Genomic DNA, 20,535 nt, shown 5'->3' with positions numbered 1-20,535 from the left:
TTGTACTTATTTGAAAGTGTCTTTCAGGGTACCCGGTCCATATACTACTTCAAAGATTCTTTCTTGGCTGGTGACATATTTGGAAATTTAAAAGCTTCCCATTGAGTGCCCTTGGGGGGACCTTTTCCCATTAGGGGCTGCCAAAGGAGGTATGAGCTACCTTAAATATCCATTTTCTTGAAGACAAACAGATGAAGTTGCTTTCCAGTCCCTACTTTAGACACCCCAACTGTTTTTGATCACTTCCAGTTTAAGGTAAAGTCTCCTTCAAGTCAAATTCAGCTCCTGGTGATTTTATGGACATGAATATGGACATGTTCTTATAGTGGCAACATTACAGAAATAGTTTGTCATTGCCTTCTTCTGTGAGATATATGCTCAGATTAGTCTATAGCCTAGGTATTCCTTGGAGGTCTCTCATCCAGGTACTGACTGGGCCCAACCCCACTTAGCTTCAAAGCCCAAGCAAACGTAGCCATCTGAATTTCTATATTCTGATGACTGGTCTTCCTTTTGGGTCAATTCCCTGTGTTGAACCTTTTATTTATTCAAGCCACCCAGCCTCACCTCACGTCCTCTGAGTGTTGCCTGCATGTTAATACCTGAATAAAGCTTTCAGATTTTCAGGCAGTTCAGTACGACCTGCATACCCAGGATTCATAGTAATAAACATTCCAACAGTGGGTATAAGAGAGATAATCTCTCCAAGAAAGTTGAATGTCTTCTTCTTGGCTCGAATTGCATCTTGAACACATTTAACCTAACAATGAACAGAAGGTCCTTTTATTTATACACAGGTGGCTGCATTTGGATAATGAAGTACAGTGTACAAATATTTACATATAAATGTATAGCAGTTTAAGCACTTGGAGCAGATCAAACCTAAGGTATGTTGGATGGACAGTAAACCAAGTAATAACTGCACACTCAAGCTCACACATACATTTCCCGGGACATCTTATAGTAAACTAGGCATGACTAAAATAGTACTTCTACATTTGATGAAAGCTTTTTTGCAAGTTGAAAAGTACCAATTTTTAAAGCACTGTTGTAGGGTTCAGCTATAAACAGCAAACTGTTCATTGTTAAGAATGAGAACAGGAAGCATTCCCTTACTGTGAGGTGGCTTCTGGATACTCTCATATTATCCAGTCAAATGGGCTCTATAGTGTGGTTCTGACACCATCTCACTGACTGCCTGGTTCTAGGCAGTCTCAGATAAAACATCCAGCAGTCAAAGAAAGGGGAAAAAGGGAGGTTTGGGGAACACTTTGGATTTTTTGAAAGCAACATGTTGCAAACATTCATTGGGGGCTCATAATCAACATCTGAGACAATCAGTAGCTACTACAGATTATCATAATACTACACTGATATTAAACTTCTTCCAATTATTTATGATAGGCAACTTGATGTTTCAGGCAGGGAGTAGTTATAGCTTAATTGTAGTTAAAAAGGAAATCCCATTCCAGGCAGACTCCATTGTAACCATTAAGATTTCTGATATAATGCTGCCTGTAGGGCTCCAAAAATCCAGACCATCAGTAGATGGCAGCAGTGAGGCACATAAAGCTCCATTTGCTGTTATCCAGTGCTTATCTGGACCTTGCAGTCCAAGTCTGGTAGCTCTAGCTTATAGAAGCTGCAAGGATATTGTAGAAGATGGACAGTATCTTCTTGCCATAAGCTTTCTATAGCAGTCCCATTTCAGTCTCACAGAAGAGAATAAACATCAATATGGAGATAGGGGCAGATCTGGCATTGTGTTTTTCTTTTCTGGCAATAAAGATGGGCACTTATGTAAAGGAATGGAGGCAAAGGGGGCAATTGCTGCTGAATTTATATATGGGTCTTGCTCCTATAGTGATAAACTCCATAGTGAGTTGCGTGGTGACAAATTTGAAATATAAATAAATAAATAAACAATGCTCTATAAGTAATCAGACACGTAAGGAGGTCTCAAAGGAATTTCCTGACCCCAGTTCAGATCAGGGTTGCATCCACTAGCTCCTCAGAAGAGGTGCTGCAATCCAGTCAAGATTTCGACAAACTGAAAGGAAGTGGATCTTTTTTGCCAGCTGCCAGTTCTACTTCCCATCTGCACTGGAGCGTTCCCTGGTTCTCCAGATTGCATTTTCAAAGAGCTTGTGCAGAGGCTTCTTTCTGCTTGCTGGAGCATTTTATCTGCAGAATTCCATTTACAGGATGTTTGGATCCAATCCATTATTCCCATACAATTGTATTATCCATACAAGTCTTTCATTGTGTGATTGCCCTCTGATCATTCACAGAATTTTACATGGAGTCCTGAACATTTTATTCTTCAGGGCAGCCTCCCACCACCACTTCCATCTTTTCTGTCATCAGAACATAAAAAAGATGGACTAGCTGCCCCAGATTTCTTTAGGAACACCCACAGAATAGACATTTGACTGCAATCATCAAGCTGAAATCACCTCCCCTGCCCCCAGTTATTTACACACAACAGCCCCAGACCCTTCCTCATGGAGAATATTTACCTGTACAGCAATTACTGACAGGACTTCCACTGAAATCCGATTGAATTCATCAAAGCATCCCCAGGCCCCGGTTTGGGCCAGCCCTTTGTAGATATTTCCACAAGACTAGAGAGGAAAAAAATTGTTCAGAATGTAGAACCCTTTTTTTTTTTTTTTTTGGTGGGGGAGAGTGTCCTTTAATTGCAGTTGTCTTTATTTTATACACAGTAAAAATAATATGGGTCACATAGCCTTGTTCGTGGATGGAGATAGCCCACTATGAATATTTCCAACTTGTTCCACATGGTTCTCAGTGGGATGATGTGACATTTCTATGAACAAGCCCCATCTAGGGCAAGCACGTATGGAAAGTGACTAATTTGGGAGAGATTGCAAATACCCCTACAAGGTTTATCCCAGGCCCCAAGCACCCTAGGGCCCGCCTTACCCCCTCATTTCAAATTAAAGGTGAAGTCATGGATTGGTCACAAGGCCACCTTCTGGGATTCCAATCTGAAAGGAGGTGCATTATTTTGGAAGGGAATGCATTGTAAGGGGAGATACTGCAGTCATCACTAATTTTTGACAGGCAATAGTACTGTCCTTAGTACTCATAGACCACAGGAAGTAGGTAATGTAACTTGGGAAAGGATATTTTTTTAAAAAAAGAAACTGTTGTAAAAATGAGCAGCCTGTTCTTTTCTGGGATGTTTTCAGTATTATAATTAGTGCTGGAAACAATGCAGATGGAAAATGCTTATTTTGCTGCATGAAACTTGGGAAAACACACATTGCTTTAAAGATAACACAATCTTTGCATAACCCACAAAATCCTGTGTACATCTCATTGTGGCTCTCAATGAATGTCTCTCTCATACTCTTCTTTGGACTTGCTTTTCTAAGTGATTTGCATATGACTCAAATTTGCTAGAGGGAAGTACTTGTTGAATTGAATTGAATCAAAGAAGTGTTGTTTAAGTATTAACTAGAACAGCAGCAGGAGACCTTCCAGGTCAAAAGATGTTCTCTTGACCCATATTTCATTTCACCCACTGGATCGCTACCTTATAGTCCATTTGCTCAGAGCAGTTGAAGACATACACCATGATTCCTACAGCTCTGCCCAAGTCCTTGGTGGTCTCAGTTTTTCCTGTGCCTGCAGGGCCTGCAGGGGCTCCTCCCATGATTAAGTGGAGGGACTGGGTCAGGGTGATATAGCAACTGCAAAACACAGGGATTGGGCACATTATCTCAGGCCCGAGAAATCAGGCTAAGCCAGGCTCAAAGTTCTCAAAGTGGGCTAGCTCGTACCGGTCAGTGAGCGGGGTGATCACCAGACGAGGAGTGTTGCCAAGGTACTCATAGGAATACTGCAGTTGAGCATCACAGATGTTGGCATAGCAGTGCCTCTTTTCTTCATCCCAACGGTGCCTAAGTTGGGACTGCCACGTAAATGCCTGAGAGCTCTCCACCTGCCACAAAACAAGTGCAATTTAGTTCTGAATAGGGAATGCATTCACCGTAATTTCTCCTTTCCACTTTATGAACATTATAAGCTTCTTAAATAAAGGAGGTTCCCTCGTTATGGATGAGTGTTAATCTTTTTGCCTTTAGCAAGATCTAGGTGGTCTTCCAGGTTCCTCCATTGTTCCATCCAGCTGGAGGCTTGCTAGGTTTGCAATATTATTTTTAACAATGCTCCTTCTAAAGGTTAAAGATAAATCTTAGTGTTCTTTTGTCAGGCAACCGACTACGTGAATGATAAAAACCTTTCATGCATCTAATTTTCAAGTATATATTTTTCAATCATATAAGTTAATGCAATGAAGAGGAACATCTATTCAGGACTGCTCATGCTGTAGCAGGTCTGTTTGCCCTGTGTCAATAAGCAAGAAGGCCTTATGTCATTGCCAGTGCAATAACTCTTCTCAGAGTACAGACCATTAAAGCTTTGTGGTAAAACTACCAGACTCTTGTCCCCTAAAAGACCCACTAACAGAAGTGCACTTCATTTCATATTTAGAACAGTCACAATTGCCCTGCACATTTCCCCATGATTCTTCTCAGGATTCCTTAGTGACAAAAATAGAATACATTAGAGCAGATCGTGTTCATACCATCTGCTAACTAAATCGTTTTGTAGTGGTATTATTGGCCTAACCTCTTTGCTCATTTGTTTTTTCATGGTGGATGTATTAAATGGTAACTCCCAAATGTTCCAGATATGGTCAATGGGGATTATGAAAATTTTAATCCACTGTATCTGAAGTGCACCAGGCTGGGGGAGGCTGGTTCATGCAATTCATCTTTCAACCTTAAATTAAGAGATTTAAGGATGAATGAACAGAGCAAAATGTTTGCTCAAACACGTCCATGAACAAAACATTGCACAGTCTTTAGTTCACAATATACCTTTGCTAAAATCATTTTGGCAATGACATCTCTGGCATGTACATCAATAGTACAAATGGTCATAATCTTCATTCTGTCCCCTGGAGTTAAGTTCCCAATGAGCAGTGTAATTAAGGTGTTCAACTGGTTAATCTGTGAAAAGGAAAAGAGAAGAGATGAAAGGTTTTTCTGATCTCTTTAAGCATGAGCTGTGGAAACTTGTTTGACATGCATATGTACACACACAGTCTCACAGAGAGAAAAAGGTTGCCAGGATGCCCCATTCAGTAATATGGGCAGACTCTGCAATGTAAGTGGAAAGAAAAAAAAAATTCTGTGTCTGCATCAAAACATTTGTCATTACAAACACCAATGTTTTGGAGACAGATGAAATGAGAGACCTCTTCTCACCTGTTTCTTATTGTAATCTTTAATTGCATTTTCATAGCCTTCTTCCAGTCGTGAAAACGCAATACCAACTTCTGTAGTCCACCAGATCTGGGTACACGTTAAAGCAATCTGCCACAGACAAATGGTTGTATGAAATGTTGCAGTCTTGTGAGACACCAGAATCATCCACAGGCATTGCCCCTCAAGGAGGCATGAGTGATCAGGCTTTAAGCTTAATCTTACAAAAAGTGCTAAACTAACCCACATTTTGCTTCTTCTGTCTACCTTTGTATTTTGTTAGAATTTCAGCCAGTCTGGAGTAGGGGCTGAGGTGCTGGGCTAGAAGGCGGGAGACTGAATAAGGGCCCGCCCTTAGGCATGGAGACTGACTGGGTGACTTTGGGCCAATCACTCTCTCTCAGCCCAAACCAACTCACAGAGTTGTTGTGGGAAAAAGAGGAGGGGGGAGCATTAGGTATGTATGCTGCCTTGAGCTGACCCAAATTTTAGATGGAATAAAAATAAATGAACTTGTTTCAGTTCCTACTTCCTTTTTCATGCCTTACAGATCTTTTAACAGCAGTGTTCTTTGCTTACCTGGGCTGGGTAATCAAACAGCCATTGCTCTCTTGGCTTTTCCTCATAAGTCACTACAGCTTCAGCTATTTGTTGGCGCAAGGTGTTCTGCATTCTCTCCAACACTCGGTTTAACCAAACTTCAACCTGGAGGTAGACTTTCCAAATTAATTGTGGACGTGGTGGCACCTTGATATGCATCCCAATAAATGTCTGGGCTCTAGAGCTCTTCCCAGATCGTATTATATCACAAAATACATGTGTGGTTTTTACTGACTTGTATCATCTGCCCTACTGGCAGACTGGTGGGATACTGCTGCTGCTAACTCAAAATTAGTACACTATTATTACAAGGATGTTGCATTTTGCTGTTGCTAAAAAATATTTTTTTTCCTAAGCGCTCTGATGTTATCCTATACTATTTATTAGCCTCCTCTGATTCATAAATTGACAAGATAGTTCCTGCTGATAGGCTTTAATAAGAAAATAAAAATAAAGGTTTCAGAAAATATCCACTTGAAAGTTCTAAGGGACTACAAATGTGAAATTGCTGATCTTCTAACAGAAAACCTCTCTCTAAATTGGCATCAATCCTTTTGGTCTGGAAAAAGTCCAGTGTAACTCTATTTTTAAAAAAAATAGGACTGATGGGATTAATTGAAGATTAATTAATTGTGGATGAACTGGTGGAAAATATGATTAAAGAAGATATAACCAAGCCTATAGTAGAAACATTACTACCGAGAACTAACACAGCACCCATGATATTAATCTTTTGTCGCTAGTTTTCTACACTTTTTGAGAGAGAGTTAGCAAATGTAGATAAAGTGATCTAACTGATCTTGTATATTTGGATTTTCAGGAAGCCCCTCACTAAAATCTTATGAGTAAACTCAACTGCCATTGGTCTCATTGACTAATAATTAGTTAGAGAACAGAAAGCAGGGATTAAGAATAAATGGATTTTTTTTTGTCAAATAAATGTAATCTTATGCCAAGAGTTTTACTGGCACTGATGTTTTTAAACTAGCCAGAACTCCTGCTAGGTAATATAAACCACCTGGTGCTCCTTGCATCTGAAGATGCAAGAGTTTTCAAAGGTTATACTCTCAGGATGTCTCCTTCAGCTCATTACAGAGCAGCTTAAATTCATCTTTAGCTGTTCTGGTGTTAAAGGAGCACTTTATGCCTTCTTCCATCACAAGCTTTGCCATAGAAGTAATCTACAATGCCTCATTATGATGTTGGTGATAAGATGGCCAAGAGCTGAGGTCTGCCCAGCTCCCTGTTAGCCACTGAAGGTATTGCAGATATGTCACCTCTTCATTGCCCTCCACAGGTATGTTGGCTTGGGCTGCAAGAGAGACTGGATACCTGGCTTCTGCAGGGGAATCTGCCTATATAATGTCTAACCAGTATTTCAGGAAGCACCATTCAGAAATTATATGGACATCATACATACATACATACATATATGGGGTTTGGCCCCTTCTGGAAGAGTACTAGACTGGCCTGCTAAAAAAAATGGACTGACACTTAAAAAAACAGGAGATAGAGCCAGTTTCTGCCAATTGAATATTGCTGGTTCTTCAACCAATGCTCTGCTACTTCTGCCTATAAGGGGTTTTGCATGGCCACATTTCTTAGTGTCTTAATTCTTTTGGCAGTGGAGGATGTAATTTTGCTGGCTGTCACTCACTGTCAGCTATTCCCTGACAGCATTATTTCATTTGGGATTTATGGGAGCAGGGTTGATACTGGCAAGAGTTCTCCTATTTTCCCTTAGGTAAAAAACAGATCATAGGTGCAGTGGAGAGATGAGAAACAGAGGAACACAGGCTTAGCACTCTTCCAGGGAAGTGCCAGACATCCATTCAGAGACAGTGAGTGACAGATCACCACTCTGGAATTCTGCCAGGGCCAGTAACCTGCCAACTGGGCATCCTGAGGGGTGCTGAAGCCTCCATGAAAGGCACTTGCCTACAATCAACCAAGCCTGCTCCATTATACAGTAAGAAGAGTGATTGGTGATAGTTTTTCCCGTTAGCAGGTAATACTGCTGTGAGAGGAAATTCAGGCAGGGGAATCTGCCATTCAGTGCCTTTTAGTTGCCCCACATTGAAACTGTAAGGTCGGTATGCTCAGTAGCCTAATCCCTGAGTAGAACATTGTCCAGCAGCTGGGAGCACAACTGACCTTGGGATATTTTTCTACTGACTTAAGGACTGGAGGAATGCTGCATTTAAAATGATTTATAACTAACCTGACCAGAGCAGTCGCAGTCCTTGTCAAAATCAACATACTCATCTTCTTTGCTGTACATTCCCAAGCCAATCTTCAGAGGCTTTCCTTCTGCATCTAGCCTGAATTTCAGCTTTGCCATACTATCAAATAATTTGGACAGATGGCGGGACACCTTCAAGAATTACAACACAAAGGACCACACAGTAGTATTAGAGGTCTGATGAAGACATCAGCAGTTCTTTAACCTGACCATCACCGTTGAAAGCATGAAGTAAATATGCATTCGTCAATTGAACAAGGGTGTCTAATCTGAAAACATCACTCAAGTCTGTGCAACTGATCCATTCAGGTATTTTTCCTCTGTGGCATAGCTGTTTGATCCCAGTGAGAGAAGGGTCTTTTTATCAGCTGTTAAGTGAGATTTTAAATTGGATTTTCAAACGTTAAACCATAGGCTTCATTGGTCTACACCCCACTCCCCAATTGTTACCCAATCACAGAAATCCTGTTCAGTTTCAGTTAATCTGTGACATTAGCATGGGATACATGAATTTTTATGTGGGAAAGAGAACTTAGACAAACTTCTGAGATTCTAAGTTCCATTACAAGTTCCAAAAGAAAAGCAAGGCATTCCATTGCAAGGCATTCCATCATACCTCAACAGGGTCGTTGCCATTGGACAAAATATCCAGCAGGTCTGCAGAGGATACAAAATAAAATCTGGGGAAAGCCAGTCTTTTGGTTTCCAGATATTCAGCCAAAGCTTTTTCGCAGAGTGCCAAACTAAAAAGTAAGCAAGAAGAAAGTAGCAACAGCATTCTTTTTGCTCTTTTTATGATGATGATAATGATGATGATGATGATGATGATGATGATGATGATTCAGTGCTATAGATGTACATTGATGTAGACTTTAAAGCACAGGACTTTACCTTTCTGGGGGGTCAATGCCAGAAGTGTAGTTTGAGTCCCCCCAAACATTTAATCCATTGAAACATGGTTCTTTTCTGTATATCTATATTTTCCCACTTTTTTTCTATTCACCACTGTACTTCCTCTTCCTGACCTATACGGCAGTCTCCTTCTTTACTAGGCATAGTAATTGGCTTCATCTCTACTTTGGTTTTTCTTGGGGAGGTGGAGTATTGGCTGGGAACATTTTAGACTGGCACTGTGGCTTTTAACTGGGGGCCATTTTACTTTCTCAGGATGTCTCTGTTCCTTGTGAGGACTAGTAATAATCAGAGGGGCAAAGGGCAGGCCTGAAGCACTCCCAGGCACCTGATTATTTTAAAAAAATTATTACTGTTTTTAAACCTCAGCACAACACTTCCAAGGATACAAGGGTAGATGTGGGAGCAGTGGGGCCTTTGGGCATCACATGGTTTCCATTACTGCTTGTAGTGGGACTAGGCAACAAAACCAAAAATGTTAGCTTCTGAAAACCCCAAGGAAGCAGGGCAGAAAGTGAAAGCAGGGGGAATCTCCACCATGAATGAGCTGCTGTTAGAGATAAATATATCACCAAGGAGAACCTTCATATTGTTTGATGTCAATATGATAATTAATGTCTTTTGATGGAGATGGTTCAGAAATCACTCAATAGGGACAAGGGCATTAAGAAATGGACATGCATGTCTGAATTAGCCTCACTATAGGAATAGCACCTAACCCAGAAACAAAAGGTTGCTTGCAAATATGCCCCAGATGTCCTAGCAGAGGCTATGATAAGCCTGGTGATCAGGTTATGCTTTGTATACTATCTACTATTGTTCAGTTTAAAGAAATAATGAAATAATCTTCACTACCTAACACTGCAGCAATGCTTTTTATTGTTTGAGGCAACCTATGCATTAGTGCATTGGGACGACTACTCAAATAGATTACTCCTTGGCCACTGAAACTTAGTTCTCTCTGGATATCATTGCGACAGACAGTTATTTCCAAAAGATGCCCACGTAGAAAAGGCATCTGTCTCCAAGTCCTAGCTGAAGAATTTTAGTTACTCAGAGTGGTGGCCTAGCACCATTTAATGCTGCCATTAAAAAACAAGTAAACAGAAATTATAAATACTTGGCATTGACGAAATGGTGCTTTTTTTGGCCAAAACTTGGACTTGCAAGAACTCTCACCCTATGACTTGCTTCTGCTGCTAATAAACCATTTCTTCTGATCTATTTTACATTTCCATTTTGACAAAATTAGGCTCCTGACCTTTGCTGCAAAGCCTCCAACTTGTCATAGAGACCTGGTTTATTTGTTGCCTCAACCACATTTGGAGTTTTTACTGCATCAGCCATCAATTCCTGTTAAGAGGAAGAAGGATTTGTTAGCCATTCAAGTAGTATTTTTGCAATAGTACTGTAATAGATACAGTACTTAAAAGGAAGAGTTTGCTCACTTTAAAATCTTTGTCAATGATATCAAAGCGCTTTGAATCCTCAGGAAGCTGATTTCGAATGTCTTCTGAACCAATGAAAATGCTCTCCAGGTGACTCCATGTTCTCTGGACTTCAAACCAAATGGATATCACCGAGTCAGCAGTGGATAATTTCTGCTGCCAGCTGGAGACCTCCTGAAGGAAGTGGGCCAGATACTTAGAAGTCATCAGAGTCTGGAGCTGCACTTGATTTTCTTCAAGGGTTTCTACTAGTGCTTCATCTGACTTGAGCAGCATTGTTCCCGTCCGATGGTGAGGCTCATGTTCAAACTGCATAGTTGACCAGGTACTGTCAAGAGCCTTCAACACCTTCAGATAATAATAAAAAGGGAGAAACATCTTTAAAACTGATGTATTGCAAATACAGGTGAACTTACATGATTTTACTAAACCATACCAAAGCAAGACAACTTTATGACAACCTCCTCCCTTGCTTAGTGCACTCCTAATATGTTGATACTGTTGAAATGATGATGAATATCAACATATATTGAATATGCTGATATTCATAACACATCAGCTATGTTGGCCCAAAACTATGCTGGCTGGAATTAGGGGAACTGAAGTCAGTAGGATCCGTCATGCATGGCTGCATTATTCTCTTACTCATGAATATGGGACTTTAAAAGGGAAGGCAAACATTGAGGAAGGCAGCTCTATTCCTGATCATGGTTGTGTAGAGTACCAGCTCACGAGGAATATAATTTGACAACACAACAAACTGTTCCAGACTATACACAGCAGGGTTATAGATTCATTTGACCTTATTTTACCTGTATACTCTGCGTCCCAGAACAGTTCCCAATAAAAGAACAAGCAAAAGAACTGCAAAAGAAGTTACTCTGAGTAAAACCAGCAATGAAACAGCAGTTACAATAGGTTAAGTTCAAAGTCCTGGAAACAACAAACATGCAATTCCTTGGTGCTAACAGGACAAGACAAAACAAGGACACTAATGGCCTTTCTAAGAAGGAGTTCCGTAAGTGGGATGAAGGGCCCCTCTGCCTGGTCATCCTTTCACCCAGAGAAAAGCCTCCATTTATGACCTGAAGGCAAATCAGTGTGGCAGCAGAGGTTCCTTCCGGTCCCAAGGTATGTAGGACTTTAATGTTAAGTATCAGTCTTTTGAATGTTGCTCAGAAAATGACTGGACTCCTATGTAGGACTTTGAACCCTGTTCCGATGCACCACCGATCAATTTAATAAATAATGAGCACGTGTTATGTATCTATCTCAAAATGGTAGGCATGTAACAAAAGAAGAAGAATTAAAATACGTATCTGCAATTACAGTACATTAAAAAAATCATTTAAACAGTGGGTGCAAAGGTTCGTGGTGGAAAAGCAAACATCTGATCTTAATCAGTAGAATGATAGGCTTATTTGAACGGTGGTTTCCACAAAGGCGTTAAACTGTCAAGTGTTTGCTTGCCAGCTGCCTGGCCTGCAGGGCCTCAGTCAGATTTTGTTCTCAGCTATTCTGAGACAGCAAATAGATCTCATGGTAGAGATTTGCCCATATAATGAAGAAAGGAATGAGAAACATAACTCAGTTCAATGTCATTTCAAACTGCTCTGTACCCAGGAGGGGAGTAATTAATGGGCATGATATGGGGCAAATAGTACCTTTTCCATCCCAGATTCTTTCACAGCTTTGTCTACAATGCTGCGAACCTCGTCTTCAAATTTGTGAAGATTCAGCTGAAGTAGGTCTGCCAGCGTTGTTTCATCAGACATGGTAAACTTCACCTGGTACAGACGGACACGTTAGGAAGGACAGTCAGAGCCGAACACTCTCCTGGAGTCTCCCTATTCTACTCTGCAATTCTATGGCTACAATAATTGTAGCTTTAAATTACATTCAGATTAACAAAAAATGTTTGGCTCTAACAAATGTATGATTTTGATTTTACTTTATTTACAATATATTTATTCACTGATTTAAAAGACTTATATAGCTGCTCATCTTATGTATCATAACCATGGGCAACTAACAGAACAACAATAAAAAGATAAAAACCGTACACGTTTTTACAGATTATTTTTGTATTACATTTTGTTGGAACACTTCAGATTTGTTGGTGGAAGATCAAAGGTTAGAAAGACGACGATGATGATGATGATGACGACAATGACAAAGACGATGGTGATGATCATCATCAATATTGCGGGCCTTTGGTTTAGCCTACATTAAATTACCTGGGTGGCCTGCATGAGTTCTTTCCAATGTCTATCTCGGATAGCTGGATTCTGGAGGTCACTCACAGCTCGAAGGGATGTGATCATATTTTTAACAGTATTATCCAGTCCTATAAAAGCATCCCATGCTCTCATTTCCTTGTCCAAACCTCTGACATCCTTAGCAAATTTCTTGCAGTCAAGATCCATCTGTTCAACATTAATCTCTTTCCATTTGGTTGTCTTCCAGTCGTTAATGCTTTCATTTACCTAGATTGAAACGTGTATGTGTGTGTATATATCTTTTCAGTGGAAAAAAAATCTATTATAAAACCTGCATGGAATTGCTTTCAAGCATTCAATGAGTTTTACAACTCAAAGGGGAAAAAACCGTTACAGTGAGGCCATATTTACTGTATTTTTAATCCTTGACTACCATTCATCCCTATCCAATGCAAGCAATGTGATATTCAAAACTATTTCTCATTGATCCAGATAGCCCATTCAAAGTGAATGTTTTCCTATGTTAGAAATGGACAGTACACAGCTTTAAACAATTTGCTATTTAAGGGTTACATAAGCATCTTGTACTTGGGTGCTCTAGAGGCAAATAGTCGCTATTTACAGAAATAAGGATAGAAAACTCCCCCAATGCCAAGAAGTTTGAAATAGCTATAAGTGTCTGTAACAAGCCACAATGACATCAAAGTGATGGCACGAGGGTTGTGACATCATTGTGCAAGTGACAAAATTATGTAATGACTTTATGGTGTCTGATGCAAACATATACGTTGTGAATTTTGTATGACAATGTCATCACATTGGTGGTGTCATTTTCCCCTTCTGCCCCCCTCGTGGGTACCACACAAACAGCACTTTGGGGTTGTTATGAGAAAGTATGAAGACTCACAAGCAGAGTTGTACTTATAAGTATATCAACAGGTTGCAGGAGGACCCAAATAAGCCATGTGGCAAGGCACCTGCTGCTCACCTTTGGATCCTAGGGAGAACCAAGCCCTTCACCCATGCAGCCCTCACAGGAGCCTATCAATTGTAATGATTTCTCATACCTTCTGTCAATCACTCGAGTTGATTTCCCTCTCCTACATATAGAGGATCCCACCATAACCATTAAAGAAATAATATTCTATTTGTCAAAGTCCCTGGCAATACTTCCAGTTCCAAGCAAAAGTATAATGATAGAGCCACTCACAGGAATTAGCCAGCAGATCGTCAATCAAAGAAAAAAAAAGAACTTGGGTTACAGGACAAGTAACATTGATCTAACTTGGGATTTTCTTCACTCTGTAGTTTACTTTTTCTTCTTTTTGGTGTGGCAGGACCTATCATTTTGGTTGAGTTTAGTACTTGTCCCATTCCACAAATTGTACTTCAAAGTCTTACCAAGACAATCATATCCCAGAGCTCCTTGAGCAAGCGCACTTCCTTATGGCATGCTTTTAGCTGCTTGTAGTCTGGAACAGATACTTCAAACAAGCCTGCAGATTTGGATAGGGCTTCCATCTCTTTTTCCATACCAGTAGTCATTTTTTGTTGCTGGAAGCACACAATGGAAAGGCATTGGTTCCAGTTGCTGAGTACAGAAGTTAGACATTTACTGCCTTTCTAACTCTCCAGCCTGTACTATGTAATCTTATTTGTGGAAATGCCAACATACAAAAGGGGAAATAAGCACAGTAGCACTGAAGCAAGGAACATTACTATATATATCTACAGAATGAAATTCCAGGCTGTTCTTCAAGATCAATTAGCTATTACCTTATTGAGGTCTTCTTGATGCATGGTTGGTAGCACAAGTGACAATTGTTACATATATAACCCCACAACAGAGCTCAGTTGCCTTGGGTATTTTGCTATGGCACTAACGGTGCCCCATATGTATGAGAGCAGTTGTTCTTTGGAATCCATACACTGTTGCCTAGATAGACATTTCCACATCTTAGCAGACATACCTTGGTTAGGGATTTATATGGATCTGGATCAACAAAAGTGAAAGGTGCATCGACTCGGAATTTCTCTCTGAATTCATGTTGTTTAATCTGAACCAAAGAAAAAAAAGAGAAAGGAAATTTTAAGCAGGAAATTGAAAATTGCTGAGTGCAATACTGGAACACTTAAGGACCTCCTCCTTCAACCAGAATTGGTCTGCCCAGTAGGAAAATTTGCTGGCAGTCCCCACTATTGTCAGAACAGAAGGACTGAAGCTAAGAGGAGATTCTTCTCCATTATGACCCCATGGTGAGGAATAGTTCATCACTGGAGTTCATCACCTTGCTGGCCTTCTGAAAGAATAAAAGCGAGCTCTTCTGGAGGGCCTTTTTTTATTAGGTAATTGTTTCTATATTACACTTTAAGATAATTGGGAATATTCTCTTTATGGTTGCATTTTTTATTATGATGGTGGTGATGATGATATTATTGTACTATGTATGTTTTATTTCTTATAAGCCACCAAGAGTTGCGTGATTGCAGCAGTCTAGAATTGTGATGAATTAATATTGGCTGCCACTGCTTCAGAACAGTAATGAGTCTGGATTATAATATTCACAGGTAGCACTCAGGACAAAGCTCATAGAAGGCTGTTGCTCTCTGAAACAGCCCACTCTACCAGCCTGGCACAACCTTGTATGTGGGGAGGGCAACTCCCAGAATCCATGGCCCTCTGCAGTGCAACTGCTGTTCACGCAGGGACAGTTGCTCTCTTGGAGCCAGCAGGTAGAGGGGCCTCAGCTGCCGGGCCTTCAGTTTCTTTAAAACAGCAAACCTGGTCATGGCCAACTGCAGGGCTGGCCTGTGTGCCTGGGGGGCACAGTGGGTGGAGGGGCAGCCAGAAGCGGGCAGAGGGCAGCAAGGGCAACAAAGCAGCCGGCCTCAGTGTGTACAAAGCGGATGACAGCAAAGAAATACTGAAAAGTCTCATTCTTTGCTGTCTGGATTTTTGCAGGGTAGAGCTGAACCTCTTGTGCTGATGTAACCTGCTGGCTCCAAGAGAATGTCCCAGACCGTTGCTGTTTCCCTTCCTCCCCAAGAGCATTTTGTGTGTGGAAACCCCAAACCCCAGAAAACATCTGCTTCTTCCTATGCTGCCATTAGCTCTTTCACTGATGACTAGTCTTGAGAAAGGGAACCCCTTTGAGAGGCTTGCCTTGGGGGCCAGCCCACATGGCCAAATGCACATAGAATTGGATCTTGCTGCCAAGTGAGTGGCGGGTAGCCATCTTAAGCTCCCTTTCCCCCATAAAATGCTTAATGTATGTTGTATCCATTGTTTCCTGGGGGAGTTTGAGCAAAGTTGGACTTTAATCATAAAACATACCTCAAATTGTTGGCATTTCCTTCGGATGATTGTAACTTCATTGGCTTGCAGAGGAGCCACATTCTGTTTGACTTGGAAGGACAACTTTTTGGTGTTATTCCACTGCTCTGGCAATTCCTAAAAGACCCCCCCCCCCAAAAAAAATTAAAACATTTTGCTCATGTAACTGTGAGAGATCTGTGGATGATAAAATAAATACAGCCTGTTATAGGTAATACTGTATGAGGAGAAGAAAAAAGAAAGAAAGAAAATCAAGGAATCAAATAGCCGGATGTACAAGTTTGTTGGGGTCTTGCTGTATTCATATTTGTGCCTTTTTGAACTTCACTGATTTCAGCACAGTTAACAGTAAAGAAATGTGCAAACAATGCTACATCTATGGCAGATCACACTGGATCTGAGAGAATTGAAACAAAACTATAGAATGGCTACCTGCAGATTGTGTAAATTAGGCATATACCCAGGTATTTACTTTCCTAAATTATTTCTTCTCTAGATGTTCTGTATCTCTATTCCAACATACACAAAGTATAAAAACATTTGATGCTTGGGATTGTTTATGTTGTACAAAAGGAACTGAATTATTTTATATCATACATACATATGTATATACATATATACATATATATTTAAATCACTAATGGCTAAATATTTCTAGTGAAAAGTATTGATGATATACTTACGTGCAACTGCATATGGATCTCTTCAGGCATTTCTTCTCCATACAATTTCAGCAATTCAATAGTCTGCTTTAGGGGCTCAAACATATTGTCAGTAGCTATTTGTCTATCTTTGACTCTCATCAAGTGTGCCATCACTTCAACAAGCCCATCATAGTCACCTTCTTTCACTGGTTTAGTTAAGCCTGCATTCGCCTCTTTCATGAAAGCAGCAAGTTCCTGAAGGCTACAAAGGACAGAACAAGTGATATTCTGTCTTTCTTCAGTGCTCACAGGCAGAAATAACATTGGCTTCAGCTTTAGAGGACTAGCCATGTTAGTCCATTGCAGCAAATCTAACAAGAAGTCTTAATATACCTAAATACCAATAAACTTACAACATCAGCTTCCATGGTCAGTAATGTTTCTTTTTGTCATAGAAAACAATGACACCCTGCGAGATAGGAGAAATTCTTCAGTCCTCAGGTAACATGCTGAGGATTGCATGCTGGAAATGGGTAGTGCCAAATCCCAAACTGATAAGGTCCTTTCGTCTCATCTTCTTCACCTAGCCATATTTTCTGTCTTTCTCTGCTGAGAGAAGACAGCTGGGGGAGGAAGATCTCTCTTACCAGAGGTCTGCTCTTAATTCCAACAACTGTGGAGGATGGAGTTGAAGAGAGAAAAGGAAGGGTTTCTTCACAAGGCATGTAATTAAATTTAGTGCTTCCTCCCATGACATATGGAAGTGGCCACCAACTCAGATAGCTTTAAAACAAGATTAGACAAATTGACAAAGGATAAGGCCATCAGAGATTACTATCATTTTGTGGGACACTTTCACAATCAGAGACAGTGTGCTGTTCAGTACAGTTGACAGCCAATTCAAGTGGGAGAGGTGTTATTACACCTTTGTCCTACCTGTGGACTTCCTAATTACAAATAGCGAGTTTTGGAAGGTAATCACTTTATAGCTGTGGCTGATTGTCTTGAACACGTGCATATGGGAGAGGAAAAAGTGTTGTGTTACCAGATGTTTGGAAATTGTCAAAATAACTTCCCGTCCTACCTAGTAGTGACATGATCGATGAGGTGCTGCTTGAACATTAAGCTCCAGCGTTTGATGGTGTTCAGGAGTGCTTGCTTGAAGGGCCGACAGTCACTTTGCAGCCAACCATTGAACACTTTGGTATTCTCAAACTTGGAGACTTCTTCATATAGTTTTTCATATGTATCAATCTAGGAAACCACAAAAAAGTTCAAAGAAGAAAGGAATATGGTACCTAGCACAGTAGGATTTCTACAGACACATTTCTGCCTCCTATCCTTTCTAAGGTAGGCAGCATAAACTCTTTCACTGGTGGAAAATATACAGGTGTCTCTAGGTTGAATGTGTGTTACAAAGTCCACATAGTCAACCTCCCATTACTGCCACAGAATTGGCAAGGGAAAAAAAGGCTATCTTTTCTAGGGATGGAGCACCCTCTTCTGGTTGTGGATGAGTAGCAAAGATACTTAACAGAAAATGAAGAAAGGAAAGTACAGGTAATGAGGACACAACAATTTTCAGGGGAAAAAAAATAAAACCACTGTTGAGCTTTTGTATTATTTATGTAGTGACCATTGTTAAAATGTAGAAATTAGAAGAGACATCAGATTGTTACAATCAGTCTTACAGACTGAAGGCAGGAAAGCTAATTGAACTTTCTTGTGAGATTCTTAGTGTTCTAAGAATCAAATTTGGGGCATCATAGAAGAAATAGGACTGAATGGGAGAGACGGAAAGATAATGATTGAAAAGAAGCTGTTGAAGAAAGAGAAGATGGAAGCTGTAATATTACACACCTTCGTTAGCGGTGATGTGCCCATTATAGGGTTAAGGAAACAGGGTAGGCGATATTCCGTAATATTGTATGTACTCTCTGGTTTGGCCAGATAAAGAATGAGGCCACAAACCTCTCACTTGCCACATCCATCCCCTCCTATTCTAACCTGTAGCTGGAATTGCTCAAGTGTGGGTGCCACATGTGGCAAGTATTCCTCTGCATGAGATTCAAGCTCTTCCTGTGTGAGAGCATGACCAAAAGTGAGGAAACGCTGCATGAATTCCTGAGGATCGTCCATCCAAAGGTATGAGTATTTTTCAAAGGAGTCTTGATATTCCTCGCCCTGCTTCATGGCATTGACCACAATGTTTGCAACTTCCTCCCGCATCTCTATTAGTTCTCCTGTATCTTCCAAGTCAGTCTGCAAACATCAAGAGCCATGACTGGCATTAGGCAATTATAGAAACCAACTGGTTGGCCACCGTAGAAAAACCAGGTGCTGTATTAAATGAACTTGCTCTGAGCTTTTATTTATTGGTACCTAATAACTAGAGAATTCTGGGGTTCTAGATGACAGTTCCTTATTTGCTATCGACTGAGAAGGAGCTTTTGTTACTTCTTTCATAGTGCCTGTTTGTCCTGCATTTTTGTTTTTACCATAGGAGAAATTTGCAGGAAGTCTTTGCCTGTGAACAAAAGTTATAAACTGAATCATTATCACAGGTGGGAGAAGATTCCTTGAGACACCAAGGTGCATTACTTGAAAACAGGCACTATTTGTGGTTGCAAAGAATAAAACATTTTTTAAAGTAAAAGAGGATTTTTCAAGACAGCCACTGTACTGTACTATTGAAGTTGTTGAATTGGGACTGGGAAGGTCCAAGTTCAGGTTCCCACTCAGTCTTGGAGCTCACTGGGTGACTCTTCACCAAACAGCATTTCTCATCTCAACTCACAGAACTGTTTTGGGGACCGAATGAAGAATGCCTGCAACAGATACTCCCTTCCCACAGGAAATCATCACCATTATCATCACCATGATGATGTCCTGTGAGCTGCCCTTCCACTCAATCCTCTTTTTTAAAAAAGAGTAAAGAGAAAAGAATGTCACAATGAGCACCACTAGTCCGTTTAGTATTGACAGCAGTACTCATGATTTGAGAACTGTTGCTGGGCCTGCTTGCTGCTGTGCCCATTAACTGCTATTCCTTGAGTGCCCATTTACAGACTGCCTAAACAGACATTGCAGGACCGTGGGTTACAACTTTCCTGTTCAACCCTAGATACATCCCTAGATACATGGTTCTGATCCTCAAAATGGTGATGCAGGAATTCAGAGCAACACTTAACAATTCTGTGAGATATAAATATTCACTGCTCTTCCTGTGCCCCATCACAGACAATCAGTACATTGTGTAAAGCCAGGTGGACCTAGTTTGGTGCCCTCCAGGCATTTAGAACCACAACAGTAATAAACTCTTGCCAGCATGGCTATTCGTTGCTCTAGATTTATTCATGTTAAAAAAGATTCATAGATTGGGACTAACCTTATAGCTGTGCTTCCCTTTTGCCAGTCGGGGTATAAGCTTTGCTGTATCATAGATATCATTCATTAAGTTTTCTACCATTTCCAAAAAACCTTGTTCTGCTCCTACTTCCAGCGATGGACGATACCTTAAGTCATCTTTATACAACTCCATCCGTACTTCAAATAATGGGGCAACATTGGCCTGAAAGCACATTGGTGCATTTTTTCTTTGCTAGTTGTCAATCTCATGTTCAAAATATGTTTTTTCCCTTTTCTATCAACTCACTGGCCCCTTGGTCCTATCGTTATGGTTATGATCTGTATCTGACAATATAATCAGCAGATACATAAAGAAACCAGTATGTTTCTAGATTCAGAAGATTGCAGGAATTCCCTTTTTTAAACATTGCTCTTCTTTATTTGTCTTTTGAATCGTTCTGATTTCTATTATTAAATTTGGTTGAAAGTTG

The 20,535-nt window shown here is 40.4% G+C and overlaps 1 protein-coding gene across 4 annotated transcripts in view; it reads right to left on the bottom strand.

The window, feature by feature from the left end:
- DNAH17 (dynein axonemal heavy chain 17) overlaps nucleotides 1-20,535 on the bottom strand; it is a 119,608-nt gene that overhangs the window by 74,915 nt on the left and 24,158 nt on the right. For all 4 annotated transcript variants that reach the window (XM_088138413.1, XM_088138411.1, XM_088138410.1 and 1 more), the window contains 20 exons: nucleotides 20,085-20,267; nucleotides 18,704-18,958; nucleotides 17,781-17,950; nucleotides 16,736-16,958; nucleotides 16,053-16,169; nucleotides 14,689-14,775; nucleotides 14,120-14,272; nucleotides 12,737-12,985; nucleotides 12,164-12,286; nucleotides 10,500-10,847; nucleotides 10,313-10,404; nucleotides 8,756-8,882; nucleotides 8,119-8,271; nucleotides 5,877-6,002; nucleotides 5,301-5,408; nucleotides 4,911-5,042; nucleotides 3,810-3,970; nucleotides 3,563-3,719; nucleotides 2,520-2,624; nucleotides 603-760 (listed from right to left, as the gene is read on the bottom strand). In XM_088138413.1, the coding sequence (XP_087994539.1) occupies nucleotides 603-760; nucleotides 2,520-2,624; nucleotides 3,563-3,719; nucleotides 3,810-3,970; nucleotides 4,911-5,042; nucleotides 5,301-5,408; nucleotides 5,877-6,002; nucleotides 8,119-8,271; nucleotides 8,756-8,882; nucleotides 10,313-10,404; nucleotides 10,500-10,847; nucleotides 12,164-12,286; nucleotides 12,737-12,985; nucleotides 14,120-14,272; nucleotides 14,689-14,775; nucleotides 16,053-16,169; nucleotides 16,736-16,958; nucleotides 17,781-17,950; nucleotides 18,704-18,958; nucleotides 20,085-20,267 (3,227 nt within the window). The remainder of the gene's footprint in view (nucleotides 1-602; nucleotides 761-2,519; nucleotides 2,625-3,562; nucleotides 3,720-3,809; nucleotides 3,971-4,910; nucleotides 5,043-5,300; nucleotides 5,409-5,876; nucleotides 6,003-8,118; nucleotides 8,272-8,755; nucleotides 8,883-10,312; nucleotides 10,405-10,499; nucleotides 10,848-12,163; nucleotides 12,287-12,736; nucleotides 12,986-14,119; nucleotides 14,273-14,688; nucleotides 14,776-16,052; nucleotides 16,170-16,735; nucleotides 16,959-17,780; nucleotides 17,951-18,703; nucleotides 18,959-20,084; nucleotides 20,268-20,535) is intronic.

Source organism: Python bivittatus, unplaced genomic scaffold, assembly GCF_059951505.1.
Source record: "Python bivittatus isolate LINGU-HERP-01145 unplaced genomic scaffold, Pbiv_v1 ctg000220_np1212, whole genome shotgun sequence".
NCBI lineage: Eukaryota > Metazoa > Chordata > Lepidosauria > Squamata > Pythonidae > Python > Python bivittatus.
This window is presented reverse-complemented; position numbering and strand designations above follow the sequence as displayed.